A 20230-nucleotide genomic window follows, 5' to 3' on the forward strand; every position below is an offset into this window, starting at 1 on the left:
ATCAGCTTCTCCTGCTACCAACACTCATGGTTAGCAGCTCCCCTGCCATCAGCTTCTTCTGCTACCAACACTCATGGTTAGCAGCTCCCGTGCCATCAGCTTCTTCTGCTACCAACACTCATGGTTAGCAGCTCCCCTGCCATCAGCTTCTCCTGCTACCAACACTCATGGTTAGCAGCTCCCCTGCCATCAGCTTCTCCTGCTACCAACACTCATGGTTTGCAGCTCTCCTGCCATCAGCTTCTGCTACCAACACTCATGGTTAGCGGCTCCCCTGCCATCAGCTTCTCCTGCTACCAACACTCATGGTTAGCGGCTCCCCTGCCCTGTACCTGAAGCTGGCATCAATCTGCATAGTCAATTTTACAAGAGCAAAATCCAACCCATGAAAGAATAAAAAATAAATAAAATAAAATTTAAAATTCTCAGTCACAGGGAGGGATAAGCTAGAATCTTAGAGGAGATTTGTGTTGCCAGGTAACCTGACCAAGCCTGCTCCCCAGAACAGTCTGAGGGAGTCCAGCCTCCACCAAGTTACAAAGACTGAAGTGTAGCAGCGTCTTGTGGGCTGTAACCTCTGCTACCCAGAGGGCCGAGGCAGGAAGATCGCAACTGTAATGCCTGCCACAGCTTCACAGTGAACCAAAAGAAAGCCTTCACAAACCCACGGGCTCAGAGGCAGAGCACCTGCCCAGCAAGTGTGAGGCCATGCCCACATTCAGTCTCTGGTATCGAAAAAGCAAACAAGAGTAAATAGTCCAAATACCGATTCAGATCAACTTTCCACCCAATAAAACCATACACACGAGGAATCAAAACTGAAAACCTCTGTGGGGTTGGCAGAGCCCTGACCCAGGACCCGGGCTGCTGGCTCTCGGCCTTGGTCACAGAAGCTCCGACGGGCAGCAGTCTCATCAGGAAAGTTCAATAAAGAGACTGAGTGCTCAGCCCTAAGTCCTTACCACCCCCAACCCTACACCAAGCTCAGGGAGCACCGCAGGGAGGAGGCAGAAAGAACATAAGAGCCGAAGGATGGGGAGGATCACTGTGAACTGATGACATCCGGACAGGGCACGGGTGACGAACCCACAAGCTTGCAGACACAGCTGTGGCTACTTGTGTAATGCCTGCACAAGAGCAAACCAGTCTGCCTTCCAGCATAGGCAGGGGAGGCCGTCCCCAAGCCCCACCCCTACTGAGGAGCTGGCAGCTGGCAGCTGCTGAAAAAGAACATTTGTAAGTTTCCCATGCTGCACTGGGTGGTCCCACACATATGCACACACACGTGGGTAGCACTAGTTAGATTCAGGGGATCAGCAAAAAAAAGAGAAAAGAACCGGAAGGAGAGGTGTTGGAGAGAGGGATACAGGGTATGTCAGAGGAGTATAGGTGCATGGGATTCTCAAATAATAAAAACATTGTGAAAAGAAAAAAAGAAAAAGAAAGAAAGAAAAGAAAAAGAAAAACAGGGTTTTTAACTCGTGCAGTTAAACGTGAAAAGTCTAAATGGCAGATTCAATCATCCTAAGGATGACAAATTAAAAGTCAACAAATAGGAATGGAAGCACTTAAGATGCTGAGGCAGGGGGATTACCATGAGTTCTAGACCAGCCTAGGCTGCAGAAGAGAGAGGTGGGGAGAGAGAGACTAAGTCTCAACAAAAAGTTACTTGCTGTCTGCCAGGCACTTGGGCCAGGCGAGGTTCTGAAAAGGAACCATGGAACAAGGAGTCAAACAAGAGCCAGTGACTGCTGTCTACTGTCTATTTTGGGAGACCATACAGGATTTGGGGTTTTTTTTTGGGGGGGGTGTTTTGTGTTGTGGGAGTTTTTTTGTTGGTGGTGGTGGTTTTATTTTTGGTTTGGTTTGATTTGGTTGAGAAAGAATCTTTGTACCCCCAGGACGTCTGGAAGCTTACTCTATAACTCAAGCTGGCCTTAAACTCACAGAAATTCCCCTGCCTCACCCTCTCAAGCACTAGAATTTCAGTCCTGAGCCGACATGCCCAGGGAAGATGATTTTATCTCTGCAGCTTGTCACTCAAAATAGGGGCAAAGAGAGGCCAGGGAAGTAGCAGGGAGTTCTGTCCACCCAAAGGCCATGCTCTTAAAGGGGAAGGCCCCAAAGCAAAGAGTGCTCCTTCGGGGAGCACAGTGAGCTGATCCTAGCTGCTGAGGTTGTTGAGCACGGTGCTCCCAGCTCCCCTCCATTAACAAACCCCCGTGAAGAGCAGGCCATCCAGGTCCATGCTGGGTCACATGTCATCGTGTGACATCATCTAATGTCAGTGAAATAGTTCTATGGATAAAGGTGACTGCCACCAAGCCTGACGGCTTGTGTTTGATTGCTCTCAAGACTCAAGTGGTGGAAAGACAGAAACTGACCCCCACAAGCCATCCTCTGAGCTCCACAAAGGCACCACCGAGGCACACGTGGGCACACATACACCCACACAATAAAGAGTCATAATAAAAATTGTGTTTTTGAAAACTTAAAAACCGCAGCCCTTTTTTGCTGCGGCCTGTTTGTACACCATGACTGCCAGGAGAGTCAACCGTTCCCAGGGAAGAGTTTCTGGGCAATACTGAAGACACCCCATTCAGCAGGAAGCTATAGGGGAAAAACAAAGCGAACAAACAAACACCGTAAGTACTACTCAGCCAAGAGATCCATCCCCAGCCGAGAACCAACTCAGGTAAATTCCCAACGGGCTGTCCCTGTGCCCAAAGTTCCCGCACCATTAAGTGGAATATTCGCTATCAAGGTTAATGTCAACCTTTCTACCAAGAGCTAAGACTTGCATAGAGTTCCTTTTAAATTCTCTAATCAGTTATAAAGATTTAGAGTGGAACCCCTAGACCCCGGGTCTTTGTACCCATGCTCTGACTGACCAATATGCTTGGCGTCGGGACATTTCCTCTCTCTCTCTCCTGATAAAGGAAGTTGACAGAGGCCATGGAACAAACTTTAACGGATGCAAGAGCCGCTTTTCTATTCCCCTATTTCTAAACGGAACCTGGACTAGATTGTGGCCAACACGTGACACCGACTTCGGAGGAGCAGGCTCTTCTCACCGCGCGTTCTGGCAGGGTTCCGTGGGTTATTTTTAGCAATCTTAAATTGCCCTTTTTTTTCTTTTTATACTATCCTGTTTTTTTCTTTCTTTTGAGAGAAGGAACAGAGAAGGAGAGAGAGAGAGAGAGAGAGAGAGAGAGAGAGAGACAGGAGCAGGCTAAAAAGAAGCGAGGACCCTGACAAGGAGCCCTTAAATAGCCCTGACCATTTCCCCTTGTGCCCCAACGCTAAGACTGCGCACGCCCCAGGAGGGCATGGCACACCTTGGGGGCTCTGTCAGCCAGTGCGGGGAACCCCACAAGTTCTTCGCATGCTCAGACCAGCCAGCAAGACAAAGACCGCAAGTGCCCCGGCCCACAGCTCTAGACAGGCGAGGATCGAGTCTCCTCGAGTGGGCCCACTCCCAGAGCAGGGAGTCTCACTCGAGGATGGAGTCCCCACAGCGTCCCCGGCGAGATCCGGGTTCCCCCGCATCGCCCCCGCCCTGAGCCCAGCGCGGGTCCCCCGAGCCCCTCCCGGGCCCCCGCGCAGCAGGCCCGCGTCCCGTGCGTGCAGATTCCAGCGTGCCCAGGAACAGCCACGTCGTCCTGAGTGGACCCCAAAACCCCCGGCCCGCGGTCCCAGACGCACCCTGATACCCACCCGGGTCCCGCCGCGAGAGCTGGACACGCGCCGGCTCCAGGAGCCACCACCACCGCCGCCGCCACTGCCGCCGCTGCCGCCGCCGCTAGCGAGGCGCGGCGGGGAGGGGATGTGGAGAGGCCGGCCTCGCTCCGCCTCCGCTCCGCCCCCGATCGCCTCGCTCCGCCCCGGGACCCAGCCCCACGCAGCCGGGAACGCCGCGCCCAGCCTCCAACCTGGGGTCTCGCGTATCCGTCGACCCGTGCTCCGGGCTCTCTGCTGACCCCCTCTGCAGGTCCTGCCACGCGCCTGGTACCTGGGACCCTGCCCTGCATGGGAGCCCTGCGCCCTCGGTCCGGGAGGCAGAGCTCCTAGTGTCCAGTATGCGCTCACCCCCTGCGTTTCTATTTCTCAAATTTGGGGGTACGAAGGAATGATGCTCACCAAAATTTACTGGGCCCCTCTTCTCTGCCAACGACTCCTCGAAAGACCCCGTGGTCAGGGTTCCTGAGGAACCCAAAGCTGGATGTGGGAGAGCCTGAGCCAGGCGCGTTTCCCGGACCCAGCATCCCCACCCTGCCTGCCACTCTAGGAGTCCCTGAACATCTTCAGGTCGAAGGAGGTGTACATTAGCACTATCGTCACTCTACGGGAACTAAGTCCGTGCAGGAAAGGCTCTGACACATGGCGACGGACAGATAAAATACACATTTGTGCATCAATGTGTTTGCTTAGTGTTTCTGTGAGAACCGCTGGACGCAGCCAGGCCCCGCCTCCTGCGGTCTTTGAGCGCGCGGTCCGGACTTCGCCGGATGTTGATGGCGTCGCCTAGCAACGAGAGATGGCGGAGCCGGAGGACCAGGCTGACGGGTAAGCCCCGCGGGAGGGATAATAAACCCACCAGATGTTTTCCCTAGCTTTCTACACACAGGTACCCCCCACCCGGCGCGCCTCCTACTTCACTTCTGTGCCCCTTGCCACTCTCCCCCACTTTCCGGGCCTTTCCTACCCCACCCAGCCCACCCCCCCCCCCGTCCCTTATCTCTTCCACCTCCTGTCCTTTGTCCTTTCCTGGCCCCCCCCCCCCTTATTCCCTACTCCTAGCCCCTGCTTCTCCTGGACTACAGACTTGCACGCCCTGCGGTAACCATGGCAACCACCATGCTTGGTAAACCAGGCTGCAAAGCAGGACTTGGACGGATAAGAAGCTGTCCAGTGTTACAAGCGTGGGAAGAAAGGAGTTGAGATTGGGCTAGGTCCGAGCCTCCCGCTGCAAGAATAGATCCCCCTGTCGTGGACTTGAGAGTTAGACAGATCCCCAGCACTGAGTGACCCCAAAAATGCTGCTGCCAGCTCTGTTTTAGGTTTTGTGCAAAACAAAAGCAAGTTTAAACAGTTCTATTCGCTCAGACCTTTCTGGGTTGTTTCATATAAAGGTTAAGTCTCTATGGACGCCCAGGGAAACACATCGAGATTTTATCACACGAGAAGGCTAACTGTGAAGCAATAGTTATAGAATGCGCTCCAACTTGGGGAAGACTTGAAATGCAGATTCTGAACAAAGGCAGGTGCACACAAATGCCTCTTCCAGTGGTGCTGTGAGCAGCAGAGGGGAAATAGCAGGTGCTTCCATTGTCTGTGAAGCGGAGATCTGTATTAATTTGATTTTTAAAAACTAGCTTAGCTTATATATTAAATATTGCATGTGGCATGTTTGTAGAAGTGGTGTGTGTGTGTGTACACGTGTGCAAAAGCCAGAGGAGGATGTCAAGTGTCCTGCTTTATCCATCTCCACCTTAGCCCCTTGAAGCAGGACCTCTTACTGAACCTGGAGCTTGACTGGCGGGCAGCAAGCCCCAGTGATCCTCCTGCCTCAGACCCTCACAATGCTGGACTTACAGGCATGAGAAACTGTGTCTGGCTTTTATGTGAGTGCTGGGGTCCAGACTCCAGTTCCTAGTTAAGTTTTTGAAAAGCCAAAATATTTTACACGCAAACCTTGGCCATGTTGGGAAGCAGAGACGGAGAGTCTGGCGTGCTGTCCTCTCTCCTGACGCTTTCCCTGCTTTGCCCCAGAAACAGACTTTTCTGGGATATTCTCACAGGCTGTTCCTTTCTTGTTATAATTCTGCTTTATGTCCGTTCCCATTCCAAATTTGTGGCCCGTGACAAGCACGGCCTAGCGGTGGAAGAGTCTTGGCTGTCAGCAGAGTGGAGGAGAGGTGGAGGGCTTACCAGTGAGCGGCTGGTATGCAGCATGCGAGATCGGCTGTGAGCCAGTGTCCCCTCTCTCTAAAAGCAGGTCACACCTGGATGGCGAGCAGGATTCTGCCGACGAGGAGACAGAGCAGCAGTACTCTGAAGGTCGTGAGGTAACGTCCATCTGGACTCCTATTTGGTAGGAGACCAATAGGATGGCGAGGGACCATAGCGGCGCCGTGCTCGTGTGCTCTGGAACGATCTCAGTTCAGGCACGGAGAGACTGGTTTCCTTCCTGCTGTGTTCTACTGGCATTGGTAAAATAGTCTGACCAAAAGCAACTTAGAAGAGTAAAGGATTTATATGGCTTACACTTCCAAGTCATAGTTCATTGCTGAGGAAAGGCAAGGCAGGACCCTGAAGGCAAGCCTGCTTGCCAGCCCACATATATTGCCTCTAGCCAGAGAACTCGCTCACAGCCAAGGAAGTACGGCAGGAACCATGGGGCACACACCGGCTCATTCACAGCTTGCGCTTAGCTAGCTTTTGTATACAGCCCATGACCACTTATGAATGGTGTTACCTGCAGTGTACCGGGCCAATGAGTAATCAAGACAACCCCCCCCACCCCACCCCCCACACACAGACTGGCCAGTCTTCTCTGGTCAGTCCCTCACTTGAGACTCCCTTCTCAGCTGATAATAGGCTGTGTCTAGCTCATTCCAAAGTGTTAGCTTTCGGTAATAACAGGTAGGGCCTTTAGACTGCCTTGCATTTTCCAGAGTTCATGCTTGTGATACATGACTGTAGGAACCAGGCAGCAGTTACATCAGACACAAAACATCATCTCTTGGGTGTAGGTGAGATGCGTGCGGATGTTCTTCCTGTCACCCTAACATCTCTCAAGATTGTGTTTTCTTCCCTGGGATTTCTTTACAACCTGTAACAGGCATCACCACCGCCACCGGAAAACAATGGCCAAGATATTGATGAGGGTAGAGATGCCACCAAAAGTCCTGAGGAAGACACTACAACTGAAGGCGGAGACGGACTTGAAGGAGAAATGCTGGAAGCTGAGAAAGTCAGCACTGACGGGGAAACTGTCTCTGAAGGAGAAGTGGGGTCCATTGGAGAGGGTCCCCCAGAAACAGCAGTGGAATTCATTGGAGAGGCTGCTCCAGAAACAGACGTGGAATCCATTGAAGAAACTTCCCCCGGAGCAGACATGGAACCCACTGGAGATACCATAGTAGAAAGAGAGGCGGAATCCGCTGGAGAAACTTCCCCAGTAACAGACGTGGAACCCACTGGCGATACCATACCAGAAATAGAGGTGGAATCTACTGGCGAGACCATAGCAGAAATAGAAGTTGAATCCATTGAAGAGGCTGCCCCGGGTACGGATGTGGAGCCTGTTAGAAAGACCATGACAGAACTAGAAGTTGAATCCATTGGAGAAGAGACCTCAGAAACAGACGTGGATTCCATTGGAAAGCCCATCCTAGGAGTGGACTTGGAGTCCATTGGAAGTGCCGTACCGCAAAAAACAGCTAAACACGCTGGAAAGGTCAGACCCCAAAAGGAAGTCGGATTCACGGAAAGAGCTGTTCCAGAAGGAGAATCTGAAGTTTCTGACCAAGAGAAAGCAGAAGGCCATTTCTATGACTTGGATGAACTCTCTGAGATAATCAGCTCTCCCGAGTACTCGTACTCTGATGTCAGCCCCTGGGAAATGGGTGTAGAGGAAGGGAACATCTCACCAACAATAACCGACGCATCCCAGCAAGGCATGTACGAGCCCACAGAGCCCATGGCACCCACGGAGCCCACAGAGCCCACAGAGCCCACAGAGTACGGCACGGTGAGTGTTTGTACAAGCCTCTTCCGGCACATTGCGGTTTGTCACCCCGTGAGAGGAGCTTACGGAGATGTGTCCAGCTTATCTGGACAGAGTTTATTTGGCTCACACATCCTGACCATAGTCTGCTGTGAAGGGAAGTGGGGGAGCCCTGCTTCTAGCGTGCTCTTGGTTTACCCCACGTTGCTTTCTTAGAGACCCTAAGACCACCTGCCCAGGGCTAGTGCCATAAATGGTTTGCTAAGCCCTCCCACACTGATCGAGGACTCAGAATGCTCCCCCTCCCCCACTGTACTCGGTCACAGGCCAATCTGACGGGAGCACATTCTCCCAAGCTGGCCAATGTTGGGAATCCCTTAGCTGCCTTGACAGCTTGCATCTCAGATCCAGGTTGCCACGGACTGTAGCCACTATCCATGCATGTGACTGCACCCAGGTCTCCAGTCTTCCAAAGCAGTGTGGACCCAAAAAGTTGCAGAGTGGGAGGGGGTCAGGGCATGAGTTCATTTATGAGCACTGAAAGTACGAGTAAGAAAAGGGGACAGACTAAAATTCGTATTTCTCAAAATTCAAATTAGCTGGCCATGGTGGCACCCTCCTGTCATCCCTGCACCCACCCAGAAGGAAGGCTGAAGCAGGGGGATCTTGCATTCTAAGCCAGCCTGGGCTTCTTAAAGAGACCTTATTTCAAACAAAACAAATCCAACCACTTTACTTTGTTTGTTTGTTTGTTTGTTTGTTTGTTTGTTTTGGGGATTGAACCTAGGGCCTTGAACTTGCTAACCCGGCACCAAAACTTAAAGCAGGTCACAAACTTACAGGGGGAATAAAAACCGAAGCGCGGTAGCATATTTTGTTTTCTTAGGTGCCAGAGGTAAGTTCTGAATCTGTTTTGTCACCTAATAATACTTTTTGTTTCCTACAAAGCATCGAGTGACCTTTTCCTGGGGAGACACCGACAAAAGTCTCCTGGCCCCTGACAGTGAGCCAACAGCAGGCTGAAGTAGTGATTCTACTGAAGTCCAGTTTGGAAAACCAATGAGCTTACTGGGGTCACTTACAGGAGCGTGAATGATTCAAAGGCAGCTGTGTCCCCAGAAAAGCCCAGTTCAGCATCCCTGGGGCTTCCTATAGAACCTGTAGGCAGGTCATCCTTCCCAGAGTCAACTCTCCACAGATATTCCTCCTCCTCCTCTTCCTCTTTCTCTTCTTCCTCCTCCTTCTCTTCCTCTTCCTGCTCTTCCTCCTCCTCCTTCTCGTTCCTCCTCCTCCTCTTCCTGCTCCTCCTCCTCCTCTCCCTCTTCCTCCTCTTCTTCTTCCCCTCCCTCTTCCTCCTCCTCCTCTTCTTCCTTCTCCTCTTCCTCTACTTTGTATACACCTTTGTGGCAGGGTCTTGTGAGCCTGCCTTTAGGTGATGCTCACACTTAGGTGAACTTTTTTAGCTTCTGTGTGTTTGTTTTCCCTTCCCTACATCATTCAACATGGGGCTCACAGGCAGAGATGATATTCATGCTTTCTTCTTCATAAACAGGGTGGTGAAGCCCGGTCTCACCAGCTCCTGGGCCAGCATTTACCTCAGCTGCTGCTGAGTACTGATGGCCCAGCTCAGTAACTGCAAGAATCCCTTCAAATGCTAAAAAAATAAAGCTGAGGGGTAAAATCACGGGTTTCTAACTCCATCGCTAAGGAGACATAAGGGTTGTAAAGTAACCAGGCCACCCTGGGCTACATAAGAGACTTAGTCTCAAGTAGGAAAAAACAGCCAGACAACTATATCAAGGGAAGGTGTTTAGATGAGAGAAGAGAAAGTGGTCCCCCACGAGGCCCTTGCTGGAAGCGCAGAGAGCAAAGGCTAGCCCTTATGAGGAGTGTGTTCAGGCTGCCCTTTCCAACCTCCGGCATCCGGGCATCAGAGTGGAGGGTCGTCAGGAGGGCACATGATTAAACCCGTATCCAAACTATTAGCAGTCTCTTTATCAATGTGTTCCTGATATATTTTTTTCTGTAGGTGATACCCTCAGAACCTCCCTTTCAAAGAGTCTTTCCTATGGGGGCGCGACACCGCTTCAGACTGAGCATTATGGGAAGTCTGACTCCCTCAGACATTGACGATCTTCCCCTGGAACCCGAGGAAACTCCTCAGCCAGAGTCAGGTAACGATGCTTCTGCCTGCGTGCTTCAGCTCACAAAGCCACACGTTATTTATAAGTGATATGAAAAACAGGGTCCGGGGCTGAAGAGATGGCTCAGCGGTTAAGAGCACTGACTGCACTTCCAGGGGTCCTGAGTTCAGTTCCCAGCAACCACATAGTGGCTCGCAACCATCTGTAATGGGATCCGATGCCCTCTTCTGGTGTGTCTGAACAGAGCAACAGTGTACTCCTACACATGAAATAAATAAATAAATCTTTTAAAAAGTAACAGAAAAAGAAAACAGGGATCCATCTAGCCTAGTAAGAAATAAGACAGTGGTTCTGGATAGAGCTCACTGGTGGGACTTACTTGCCACACACAAGGCCCTGGACCACAGAAATGGACACAACGCTTCACACCAGAGTCCCAGCAATGTGAGACCTGAAGCAGGAGAACCCTTGAGCCATTAATCCCCAGAGAAACCTAGGCCCTCAGAGCAAGGTGAGTCAGGGGTACAGAGGAAACAAGACATTGCAGACACTGCAAGTCGGAACCACCGTCACCATCATCCTGCCTATGGAATTGGTACATGAAGTGGGCAGCCCTTGGAGGACTGTCCCCTGGAGGTCTGACCCCTGGAGATCTGACCCCTGGAGGTCTGACCCCTGGAGGTCTGTCCCACACACACCAGGGCTGCAGTTCCTGATGGTGCAGGTGAGCTCACAGAATGGCAAATGCCTACCAGGCATGTTGGTTAGTTTTCTAAGTGAGGCAGCTATCTGCCGGCTGGCCCCGGAGGATGCTCTTCTTCCTCTCCAGGGAGGCATCCTGAAGATTTGGTTCGCTGAACCAACTCCTGCCCTGCACATCACACACCTCATAGCTTTACCTGCCGTTCACCTGTATGGTTTGTCTTGTTTGAAACAGGGTAATGGGGCAGGAGAGATGACCCAGCAGCTGAAAGCACACACTGCTCTTCCAGAGGACCCGAGTTCAATTCCCAGCATCCACACCAGGCAGCTTACAACCACCTGTAATTCAAGCTCCAGGGGATCCAACTCCTCCTGGTATCTGTGGGCACTGCCCGCATGTTCACAGACCCATACGCAGGATAAAAAGTAACCAATGAATAAAAGTCAAAACAGGCTCTCAGAGCCCAGGATGGCCTCAAACCCCTTATGTGTCTTAAGACTGGTCTTGAATTCCTAAGTGCTAGGATTATAGGTCAGGACCATGCCAGGCCCTGACTGTGTGTTTTATTTGTCTTATCTATTCAGTGCTGATCTGTTGAGTACCTGTGTTCCAATTACAGCTCAAGCAGCCGAGTACAATAGATACAGCCGGTCTGCTCAGCAACCAGTGTGATAGCACATGCCTTTAGTCCCAACAGTGCTTGGGAGGCAGGGGATCTCTGTAAGTTCAAAGCTAGCCTGGTCTCCACAGTGAGTTCTGGGCCAACCAGGGCTACATGGGGAGACTCCAGGTCCAAATAGATAAGTAACCACATACAGAAGACAAGGGACTCTGTGACTTGATTTCTAATCTCTTCTTCAATCTTTTTAACTTTTTTTTTAAAAAAACTTGTGTGCATATACATGTGATAGCTCTATGAGTGCAGTACTCAAGGAGGCCAGAAGAGGGCATCAGATCCCTCTGAGTTGGAGTTAGAGACTGGTGAAAACTGCCTGACATGGGTGCCGGGAGCCAAACTTTTGTCCTCAGGAGAGCAGCAACAAGCATTTTAAACCTCTGAGCCATCTTCCCAACCCCTGAACTTCATTTTTTAGAGAACCCAAAAGCCCCACAGTAAAGAGCCCCCTTTCTTTCACCTGAGCCCCCATTCACTGCTAGTATTTGGCTGGTTCTGTGGGATGTCTTGAGTCAGCAGTGGTTGATACCACGGGCAAGCCTGAGAACCTGCCACTGGAAGTCTCTCTCCTTGCTCATTTCCGGTATACCCTGTGAGAGAGGGACTAGCCTTGATGCCCAGGCCCCCAGACCATGACAACCAAGCCTTGGTGACTTTTCCTGTCTCTCTCCCTGATCACTGCAGTGCAGACACCTCCCAGAGCCCATGAAGAAACCCGGATACAGTTCCTAGACCAGGTCCAGACCCTCAGCCCCGAGGCCCTGCTGGAGAGAGCAACATCTGAAGGGAGTGACGAAGCAGAGGAGGAAGGCACCCAACTGATGGTGCTGGACCCAGACCACGTAAGAAAACTCCCTGGGGTTCTGCTCTCACCCCCATGCAGGGGTGGGGGTGGGTCTCGTGGGCTCTTTCTGTCCCCGACCAACCTTCCGATGCTAGCTAGCTGCCTTGGCTCGCTGCTCCCATCGGCTACACCTCCTGCTCTGTTTCCTGGCTGGCTCCGTTTATTTTCTGTCTGAGAGATAAGCACCGTGACCTGGGGAGGAAAGTTTATTTCTGTTGATAGTTACAATTCAGGGTAGGAACCAGGAGGCAGGAGCGGATGCAGAGGCCATGGAGGGGGCTGCTCTCCGGCTTGCTCAGTTTGCTTTCTTAAAGAGCCCAGAACCTGCCGGGCAGTGGTGGCGCATGCCTTTAATCCCAGCACTTGGGAGGCAGAGGCAGGCAGATTTCTGAGTTCGAGGCCAGCCTGGTCTACAGAGTGAGTTCCAGGACAGCCAGGGCTACACAGAGAAACCCTGTCTTAAAAAAACGAAAAAAAAAAAAAAAGAGCCCAGGACCACTAGCCTAGGATTGGCGCCACCCACAGAGGGCCCTGCCCTGCCCCCATCAATCCTCAATTAAAAAACTGTCCCACAGTCTTGCCTCTAGGCCAGTCTAATGGGGGCACTTTCTCAGTTAAGGTTTCCTCTTCTCAGATGACTCCAGATGTGTCAAATTGACAAAGCAAAATCAAAAACAACCTTGACTCTACTGTGTGTGTGGTTTTTGTTTTTTTATTTTGGCTTGTTTTGCTTTGCTTTGTTTTGTTTTTTTGAGGACTGATAGTCCTCTGAGAGGGACCTGGGCCATATAGGACATTGAACCAAATCTCTGACCTCTGTCTCGACAACTAAAACTGTGTCCAACTATGCAGGATGCTTGAGGGAAGCGGGGATAGCCTCACTCTCTCTTGTCATCCACACTGAGGGTCCTCAGTCCAGACCCACAGCACAGGAGAAAGGCAGACTTGATTACGTGATTTTAGCAGCACATTTGGAGAGCTGCAGTGCTCCAGGGAGCTCAGAAGGAGCCCAGGGCATACTGTCAAAATCCCCTGGGCCCTCACTTAACGCGCACAATGGCTGCTGCTTATCATCACCCTGACTGTCCCTGGTGAATCTAGGCTGACCCCTCAGCAGCCACAGCCTTCAGCCAAATCTCTGCACTGTCTGGTGTGGGCCAAGAGGTGGCCCAGGATTTGTGGCTTCCACTTGGTTGCCTGCAGGGTCCCCCAACAGTTGGAGCAGGGGCTTACCCCGGCTCTGTGGCATGCCTGTGGATGCTGTTCCCCTAACTGGGTTGCCTTGTCTGGCTTCAGTGGGAGAGAATGTGTCTAGTCTTAGAGTGACTTGAAGTGCCAGGGTGGGTTGGTACCCTTGGGGGGACCTCCCCTTTCTCAGAGGTGAGGGGGGATGGGAGGAGGGCCCATGAGAGGGGGGAACTAGGAGGAGAGGGGGGGCTGCAATTGGGATGTAAAGTAAATAAATTAATTAATGGGGAGAAAAAAGGGAGTCTTGGATGGGAAATCATCTGTGTCTGTCCAATCCCCCCCCCACAGAAACAGACAGACTGAGACAGAGGTCAGAGCAAGAGCAAGAGCCAAGAGTGAGAGGGAGGGAGGGAGGAAAAGAGAGAGGAGAGGAGAGGAGAGGAGAGACAGAGACAGAGACAGAGACAGAGACAGAGACAGAGACTGAGTGTGAGCCAGCAAGCACTGGCCCACTCAGCCGAGCCCTGCCGCCTTGGACTTGAAAGGACCTGACTGCTTGTGGTTTTCTGTTGCTTTAGCCCCTGATGATCAGATTCCAGGAGGCCCTGAAGAACTACCTCAACCGGCAGATGGACAAGCTGAGGCTGGACATCCAAGAGCTGGTGCGTCCGGGCTCCTGTCTTCCTCCCAGCCCGGTGGGCACCCATGGACCTGCCTCGACCCTGTCTCCCTCTCTGATACAGGATGTGGCCACCAAGCAAACCCGAACCCAGAGGCAGGAGCTGGGCGTGAACCTCTACGGGGTCCAGCAGCACCTGGCCCGCCTGCAGATGCAGCTGGAGAAGAGCCACGACCGCCACTCTCTGACGGCCTGCGAGCGGAGAAGGAAGGAGGAGGAGCTGCAGAACGCCCGCGCCCTCTACAACAAGACCTGCACAACCGCCAACGAGGAACGAAAGAAGTGTAAGGCACCCCGTGAACCCCGAGACCCAGGGCCGTCACTGCCAGGCCTATCCCCTGAGTACTTGCGTGTCATTGAAGATACTGGCAAAGCAATGACTTGTCCAGGAGGGGAGACTACCTTTTTTTTTTTTTTGGAAAGAAAGGCCCTGCAGTGTGGCTCATTGGGTAGAGCAGCAAAGGCTGAAGCCAACAGGGTCAGGTGTAGAGACTCCAAGCTGGATGTGTAGAGAAGGGACCGTGGTGGTCCCATCCAGAGGTTGCGGAGCAGGTGGGTGGGACTCGGGAATGGGAGGGACCATGCTGCAGGGCACAAGAGCTGGGTCAGGCAGTGCCCCAAACGGGACAGCAGCAGCCAAAGGTACTAAGGGACAGCGGAGAGGAGCCCAGGAAACCTGGGATCACGTGAGATGGGCCATGCGCAGTAACCCCGCTGAAGCCACACCCTCTCACCCAGCAGAGCAGCAGCCCTCGCACTTGGCGCCCGAGGTCACTCGGTCTTTGTGTGTCTTGATGTTTCCAATTTTCTTTTTCAACTCTGTTACCAGTATCATAGAAAGAAAGAAAAAAAAAAGTAAATGAAACAAAACAGGTGCTCTGCTCTGGCACGATGTATTTTGAACCCCGAGGAGTGCAGGTGAGAATTCTGGGCTTTCCTTTCCGTGTGGGTGTTATATCCTATAACGGAATCTGCTGTGACACTGGTAATAAGCAGGGCTTTGTTTTATTTTATTTTTATTTTTATTTTTATTTTTTTGGTTTTTCGAGACAGGGTTTCTCTGTGTAGCCCTGTCTGTCCTGGAACTCACTCTGTAGACCAGGCTGGCCTCAAACTCAGAAATCCGCCTGCCTCTGCCTCCCAAGTGCTGGGATTAAAGGCGTGCGCCACCAACGCCCGGCTGTTTCATTTTTAATTATTATATTTTTTTATTTTTGGAGGCGGTGTGCCATGTAGTTCAGACTTGCTATGTGGGGTGATGTCGAGCATCTGATGGTCCTCCTTCCATCTCCTCTAAGCTGGTATTGTATGTCCCATGCCGCACCACACCTGGAGTACACAGCGCTGGGGAATCAAACCCGGGGCCTTCATGCACACCAAGTAAGCAGCCCACCAACCATCTGTCACGTGATTCTGGAGAAGAAGGTGTCCAACGTGCAGGGACCAGAATATGTCTAGTGATTCGCCATCCAATGGCTGAAGGGCAGAGAGGAGAGAGGACCCGAGACAGGCAACTGCCATCTCAAGCCCCTGGCACCCTGCACTAATCCGTCACATCCAGGGCAGAGGCCTGTGACCTGTGCATGGCCCATCTGCTGTGCCTCATCCCCGTTTACTGCACGGCCACACCAGGGACTGGGTTCCCAGCGATTGTATTTCTGGAGGAAGTGCATTCAACCAATATCAAGAACCTCTCCCTACTTACCTCCGAGTCAAGAGAGAACACCGAGGGAAGGGCACAACATTGAAACCAAAGCCCCCACTTTCCGTCCTCGGAGCGTGCTGTAGGCACACATCACCGTCCCTGCCCTGCCATTCGCCCGCTGTGAGGCCCCACAGCCACAGAGCCAGAGGAAGCATCACGCTACATGGCTCCCACCTAACATGGCTCATGGAGCAGCCGGGCTTCTGTCCCTTGAAGGGCTCCCTGAAGAGCTGGACCACCCTTTAATCTTCCCTTTGATATACAATAGACCATAGAGTAACACAGAGGGACAAAGCCAGAAGACTCGTGCAAGAACCCTGCCTACCATGTTTTTATGACAAAGGGTACGCAAATCAGTTTCACGAGCCAGCCAACGAAAGACAAACACTCCGGAGGAGGAAAATGGGTTCCGGGCAGTTAAGTTTGAAATCAATTTGTGTTCACTAATACTCGAAGGAATGAAAACTTAGAAGAATAATTGAAATATCGACTCAGTCACTCACCTGGCAAAGACAGGTTGACCTTGGTTGGCACGCTTAGGTTAAGTGTGTGACACACACCCCTGCTCACTCAGAGTGGGAGGTAGCCTGTTCCGGCTGCCACACCGAGGTCCCAGACAAGGCTGCTTCATCAACAGACAGTTCACCTCCTTACAGGACAGTCAGGACTGGATCCTCCGAGGCCCCTGAGATTGTGTGTGGCCGCCCCTCTGTGTCCTGATCTCCTCTTCTGTGGATCGGAAGACTACCGTAGTGACCACACTAAATCTTGTTAATCTCTGTAAAGACCTTGGGGTTAAAGGGAAGTCACGTTAGGAGGGCGGTCAGGTGGCACCTGCCCCCAGGGTGAGCATGCCCTGCTTCCTCACACTCTTCATCTGGAGAAGGGACCTCATACGTGAGCATTGAAACAGACAAGCTCCCTGGATAGAAACTGTCCCAAATAATCCAGAGCTAAAAAGATGGGGGTGGGGTTAGGGGTGGGGGAGGTGGTGCCCAGTGAACTCATGGCACCTACAACTGCCTCAACACGAACTCTGTGTTAGGTAGACAGAAGGTGGGACAGGAGGAACAGAAGAAACACCTGAAGGCATCACAGATGAAAAGCTGGCACTCTGTGCTGACAGCCCCAGGCTCTTTGCAGGCAAATGGCTAAAACCCGAAACAGAGGAAACCCCCCAGCAACCAGAGGAAGCATCAGATTGTGCAGAGAGACCCAACACACCACAAACCAGCTCCAGCCTGGCTCCCTGCTCCCAGCCTCCTTCCCCAGAAACCATACAGCACGGGGATTTCCCACGGTGCCGGTTAAGACTTCATTTCCCCTTAAGCTTAAGCTGCATCAGGGACACCTGACTCCAGCACGGCCCTCTCCCAACGGCCAACACACAGTCCAGCTTTCTGTGTGGACCCACCGTTTGAACAGGCAATATTCAGTGCTAGCACACAAACCTTTCTATCTCTCATCTGTCTGTCTGTCTGTCTGTCTGTCTAGCTCCTGTCTGCCTATTTGTTTTTTAAATGTTCTAATTTCTAGAAGATTTATTTCTCTTTTAAGAGTATGGGTGTTGTTGTTGTTGTTGTTGTTTTGAGACAAGGTCTTACTATGTAGCCCTGGCTGGCCTGGAACTCACTGCACACCAGGATAGCCTCAAACTAGTGGAAATCTGCCTGCCTCCGCCTTCTATGTGTGCGGAACCTGCCTTGTGTATGCGTGTTTTTCCTGCGCGTATGTATGTGCACTGTGTGCACACCTGGAGACCACATAGGCTAGGAAAGGGCTTTAGGTCCCTTGGGACTGGAGGAAGGATGCTTGTGACCAGCCACGTTCGTGCTGGGAACAACTGGACCCAGGTCCTCCGCTCTCAACTGCTGATAAACGTTATGTATCTGTGGAAATCTATCTATGTATTACTTATTTTTTTTTCTGCATGAGAACTTTTTCTTTTCTTTTTTTTTCAATAATTTTTTTAAATTTTTTTATTGGATGTTTTATTTACATTTCATATGTTGTCCCCTTACCCCATCCCCCACCCACCCAGGAACCCCCTATCCCCTCTCCCCTCCTCCTTCTTCTCTGTGGATGTAACCCCTACCTACCCCCCCACTCCCACCTCCCCACCCTCAAAATTCCCACCCCCTGGGGCATCCAGCCTTCATGAGGTCAAGGATCTCTTCTTCCACCTATGCCCAGCAGGGCCCTCCGCTCTTACACGTATTCAGCTGAAGCCCTGGATCCCTCCCTAAGTGCTCCCAGGCTGGTGGTTTAGACCCTGGGAGCTGTGGTTGGTTGGTATTGTTGCTCTCCTCATGGGGCCATAAACCCTTTCAGCTCCTTCAGTCTTCACTCTAACTCCTCCATTGAGAACCCCATTATCAGTTCAATGGCTAGTTGTGAGCATCTGCCTCTGAGTATGTCAGACTCTTGAAGACCTCTGAGGAGACATCCATATCAGGCTCTTATCAGCATGCACTTCCTGACTTCCACATCAGCATCTACCTTTGGTGACTGCACATGGGATGGATACTCAGGTGGAATGGTCTTCAGATGGCCCCTCCTTCAGTTTCTGTCCCTCACTTTGTCTCCATATTTGCTCCCTTGAGTATTTTGTTGCTCCTTCTAAGAAGGACCGAATCACCCCCACTTGGTCTTCCTTCTTTATGAGCTTCATGTGGCCTGTGAGTTGCGCCTTGGGCATTTCAAAGTTCTGGGCTAATATAACTGCCCATATTTACTTGTGTTTGCAGAGTTGAGATGGAGCCAGGGCCATACACATGCTAGGCAGGTGCTCACCACTGGGCTAACTAACCCCCAGCGGGAGCAAACAAGTGTTGACTGAAGTGTAGCTTCCTTCATACCTCAACTTTCCAGCCTCACAGTAATCCTCTGTGAGTTCGGTTATGGGAATCCATTGGAGCTATGAGGCCTTGCCTGAGGGGCAGCACCCACCCCCTGCAGCTGCACCAGCCAGAGGGGCAGTACCACTATGCAGCTGCACCAGCAAGGGTCTGTCTGTGCAGGGCCTACTTGTTGTGCCTAGGCTGCTTCCCACAAGTGGTGAGAAACCTGTGAGACAGATGTGAGGCCTTATCCAACACCATTCTGGGGAAGCCTAAGTCTCTGCAGTGTACTAGGAGGCAGGCTTGTGGTAACTTGTGGGTATGGAATGTATGTGCATATATAGAGAGAGTGTAGGGAGAGACATGGCCTCGGTGTGTTGCTCTGGCTGGTGTAGAACTTGTGACCCTCCTGCCTCTGCTTCCCAAGTGCTGAGATGACAGACCTGTACCACCGCATCTGACTGCGCAATATATTCTTGCTCCTTCCTGCCCTCTGACTCCATTAGCAATTCTTCAGCAAGAGAGTGTAAGTTTTTACAGTTGATAGGTCATGCGGGGGGTGGGAATGCAGCTCAATGGATGAGGTGCTGTCTGTTCAAGCATAAGGATCTGAGTCTGGATGCCAGGTACCCACCTAAGCTGGGCACGGTGGAGTCCACTTGTAAACTTATTGCTAGGTGAGAGAGACAGGAAGATCCTGAGATCCTGAGGGCTTGCTGGCCCAGCCAGTCTTGCCAGATCAATCAGCTCCAGGTTCCGTGAGAAATCTCATCAAACAAGAAGGTAGGAACTGAGAGATGGCTCAGCAGTTAAGCGCATTGGCTGTTCTTGCAGAGGACATGGATTCTATTTCCAGCACCCGCATGACAGCTCACAACCATCTGCGAATCCACCAGGCATGCACATGATACACAGACACACACACACACACACACACACACACACGGCACACACACGGCACACAGGCAAAGCACCCATGCACTCGAGGAGGAGCAGGAGGATGGAGGAGGAAGAAGAAGAGGAGGAGGGAAGAAGAGGAAGAGAAGGGAGGAAGAGGAGGAGGAGAAAATTTAAAAGCCAGTAAGATAGAGATAGAAGAAACCAGTGGCTCTATCTCTAACTGCTGTACAACTGAATACATGTAGGTACACACACACACACACACACACAGAGTCCCAGTCTAGATGTAGTGGTACATGCCTATAATCCTAGCCCTGGGAAGGTAGTGGAGGCGGGAGAACCAGTAGTTTGAGGCTAATCTGGGATACAAACAGATTCTCTCTCTCTCTCTCTCTCAAAAAAAAAAAAAAATCATCTCCGTCAGAGCTTGGTGCCACAGGTCTTTAATCCCAGCCCTTGGGAAGCAGAAGCAGGAGGATCCCTGTGAGTTCCAACAGCCTGGTCCATATGGCCAGTTCAGGAGGCCTGATCCACATATCCCATTCCAGGCAGCCAGGGTTACAAGAGTCTCCAGTTTCTCCATGAAGGAGGGCACAGGGCAGAGTGCTGTCCTGAGGGTCCCGGGCCCTAACATGGGCAGTGCTGAGCAGGGCACAGGGCAGAGTGCTGTCCTGAGGGTCCTGGGCCCTAACATGGGCAGTGCTGAGCAGGGCACAGGGCAGAGTGCTGTCCTGAGGGTCCCAGATCCTAATGTGAGCAGTGCTGAGCAGGACACAGGGCAGAGTGCTGTCCTGAGGGTCCTGGGCCCTAACATGGGCA

At 51.8% G+C, this 20230-nt stretch overlaps 2 protein-coding genes across 3 annotated transcripts in view; both read left to right on the plus strand.

Annotated features, from left to right (window-relative positions):
- Window positions 1-3385: 3385 nt before the first annotated feature.
- Window positions 3386-3979, plus strand: LOC114638311 (formin-like protein 5). Its single transcript, XM_028786730.1, has one exon. It carries the CDS (start codon window positions 3386-3388, stop codon window positions 3977-3979), a length of 594 nt encoding a protein of 197 aa, XP_028642563.1.
- Window positions 3903-20230, plus strand: part of Ccdc40 (coiled-coil domain containing 40) — a 41890-nt gene continuing 25562 nt past the window's right edge. Inside the window, exons 1-9 of one of the 2 annotated variants that reach the window (XM_028786734.1) lie at window positions 3903-4077; window positions 4432-4566; window positions 5999-6068; window positions 6845-7144; window positions 7254-7756; window positions 9762-9906; window positions 11940-12097; window positions 13866-13949; window positions 14031-14250. In XM_028786734.1, coding sequence (XP_028642567.1) covers window positions 7322-7756; window positions 9762-9906; window positions 11940-12097; window positions 13866-13949; window positions 14031-14250 — 1042 coding nt within the window. In that variant the 5' untranslated portion in view covers window positions 3903-4077; window positions 4432-4566; window positions 5999-6068; window positions 6845-7144; window positions 7254-7321. Of the gene's footprint in view, window positions 4078-4431; window positions 4567-5998; window positions 6069-6844; window positions 7145-7246; window positions 7757-9761; window positions 9907-11939; window positions 12098-13865; window positions 13950-14030; window positions 14251-20230 lie in introns of those variants that run through there. The other variant, XM_028786733.1, reaches the window with a different exon arrangement.

Source organism: Grammomys surdaster, unplaced genomic scaffold, assembly GCF_004785775.1.
Source record: "Grammomys surdaster isolate TR1022 unplaced genomic scaffold, NIH_TR_1.0 125565, whole genome shotgun sequence".
Taxonomy (NCBI): domain Eukaryota; kingdom Metazoa; phylum Chordata; class Mammalia; order Rodentia; family Muridae; genus Grammomys; species Grammomys surdaster.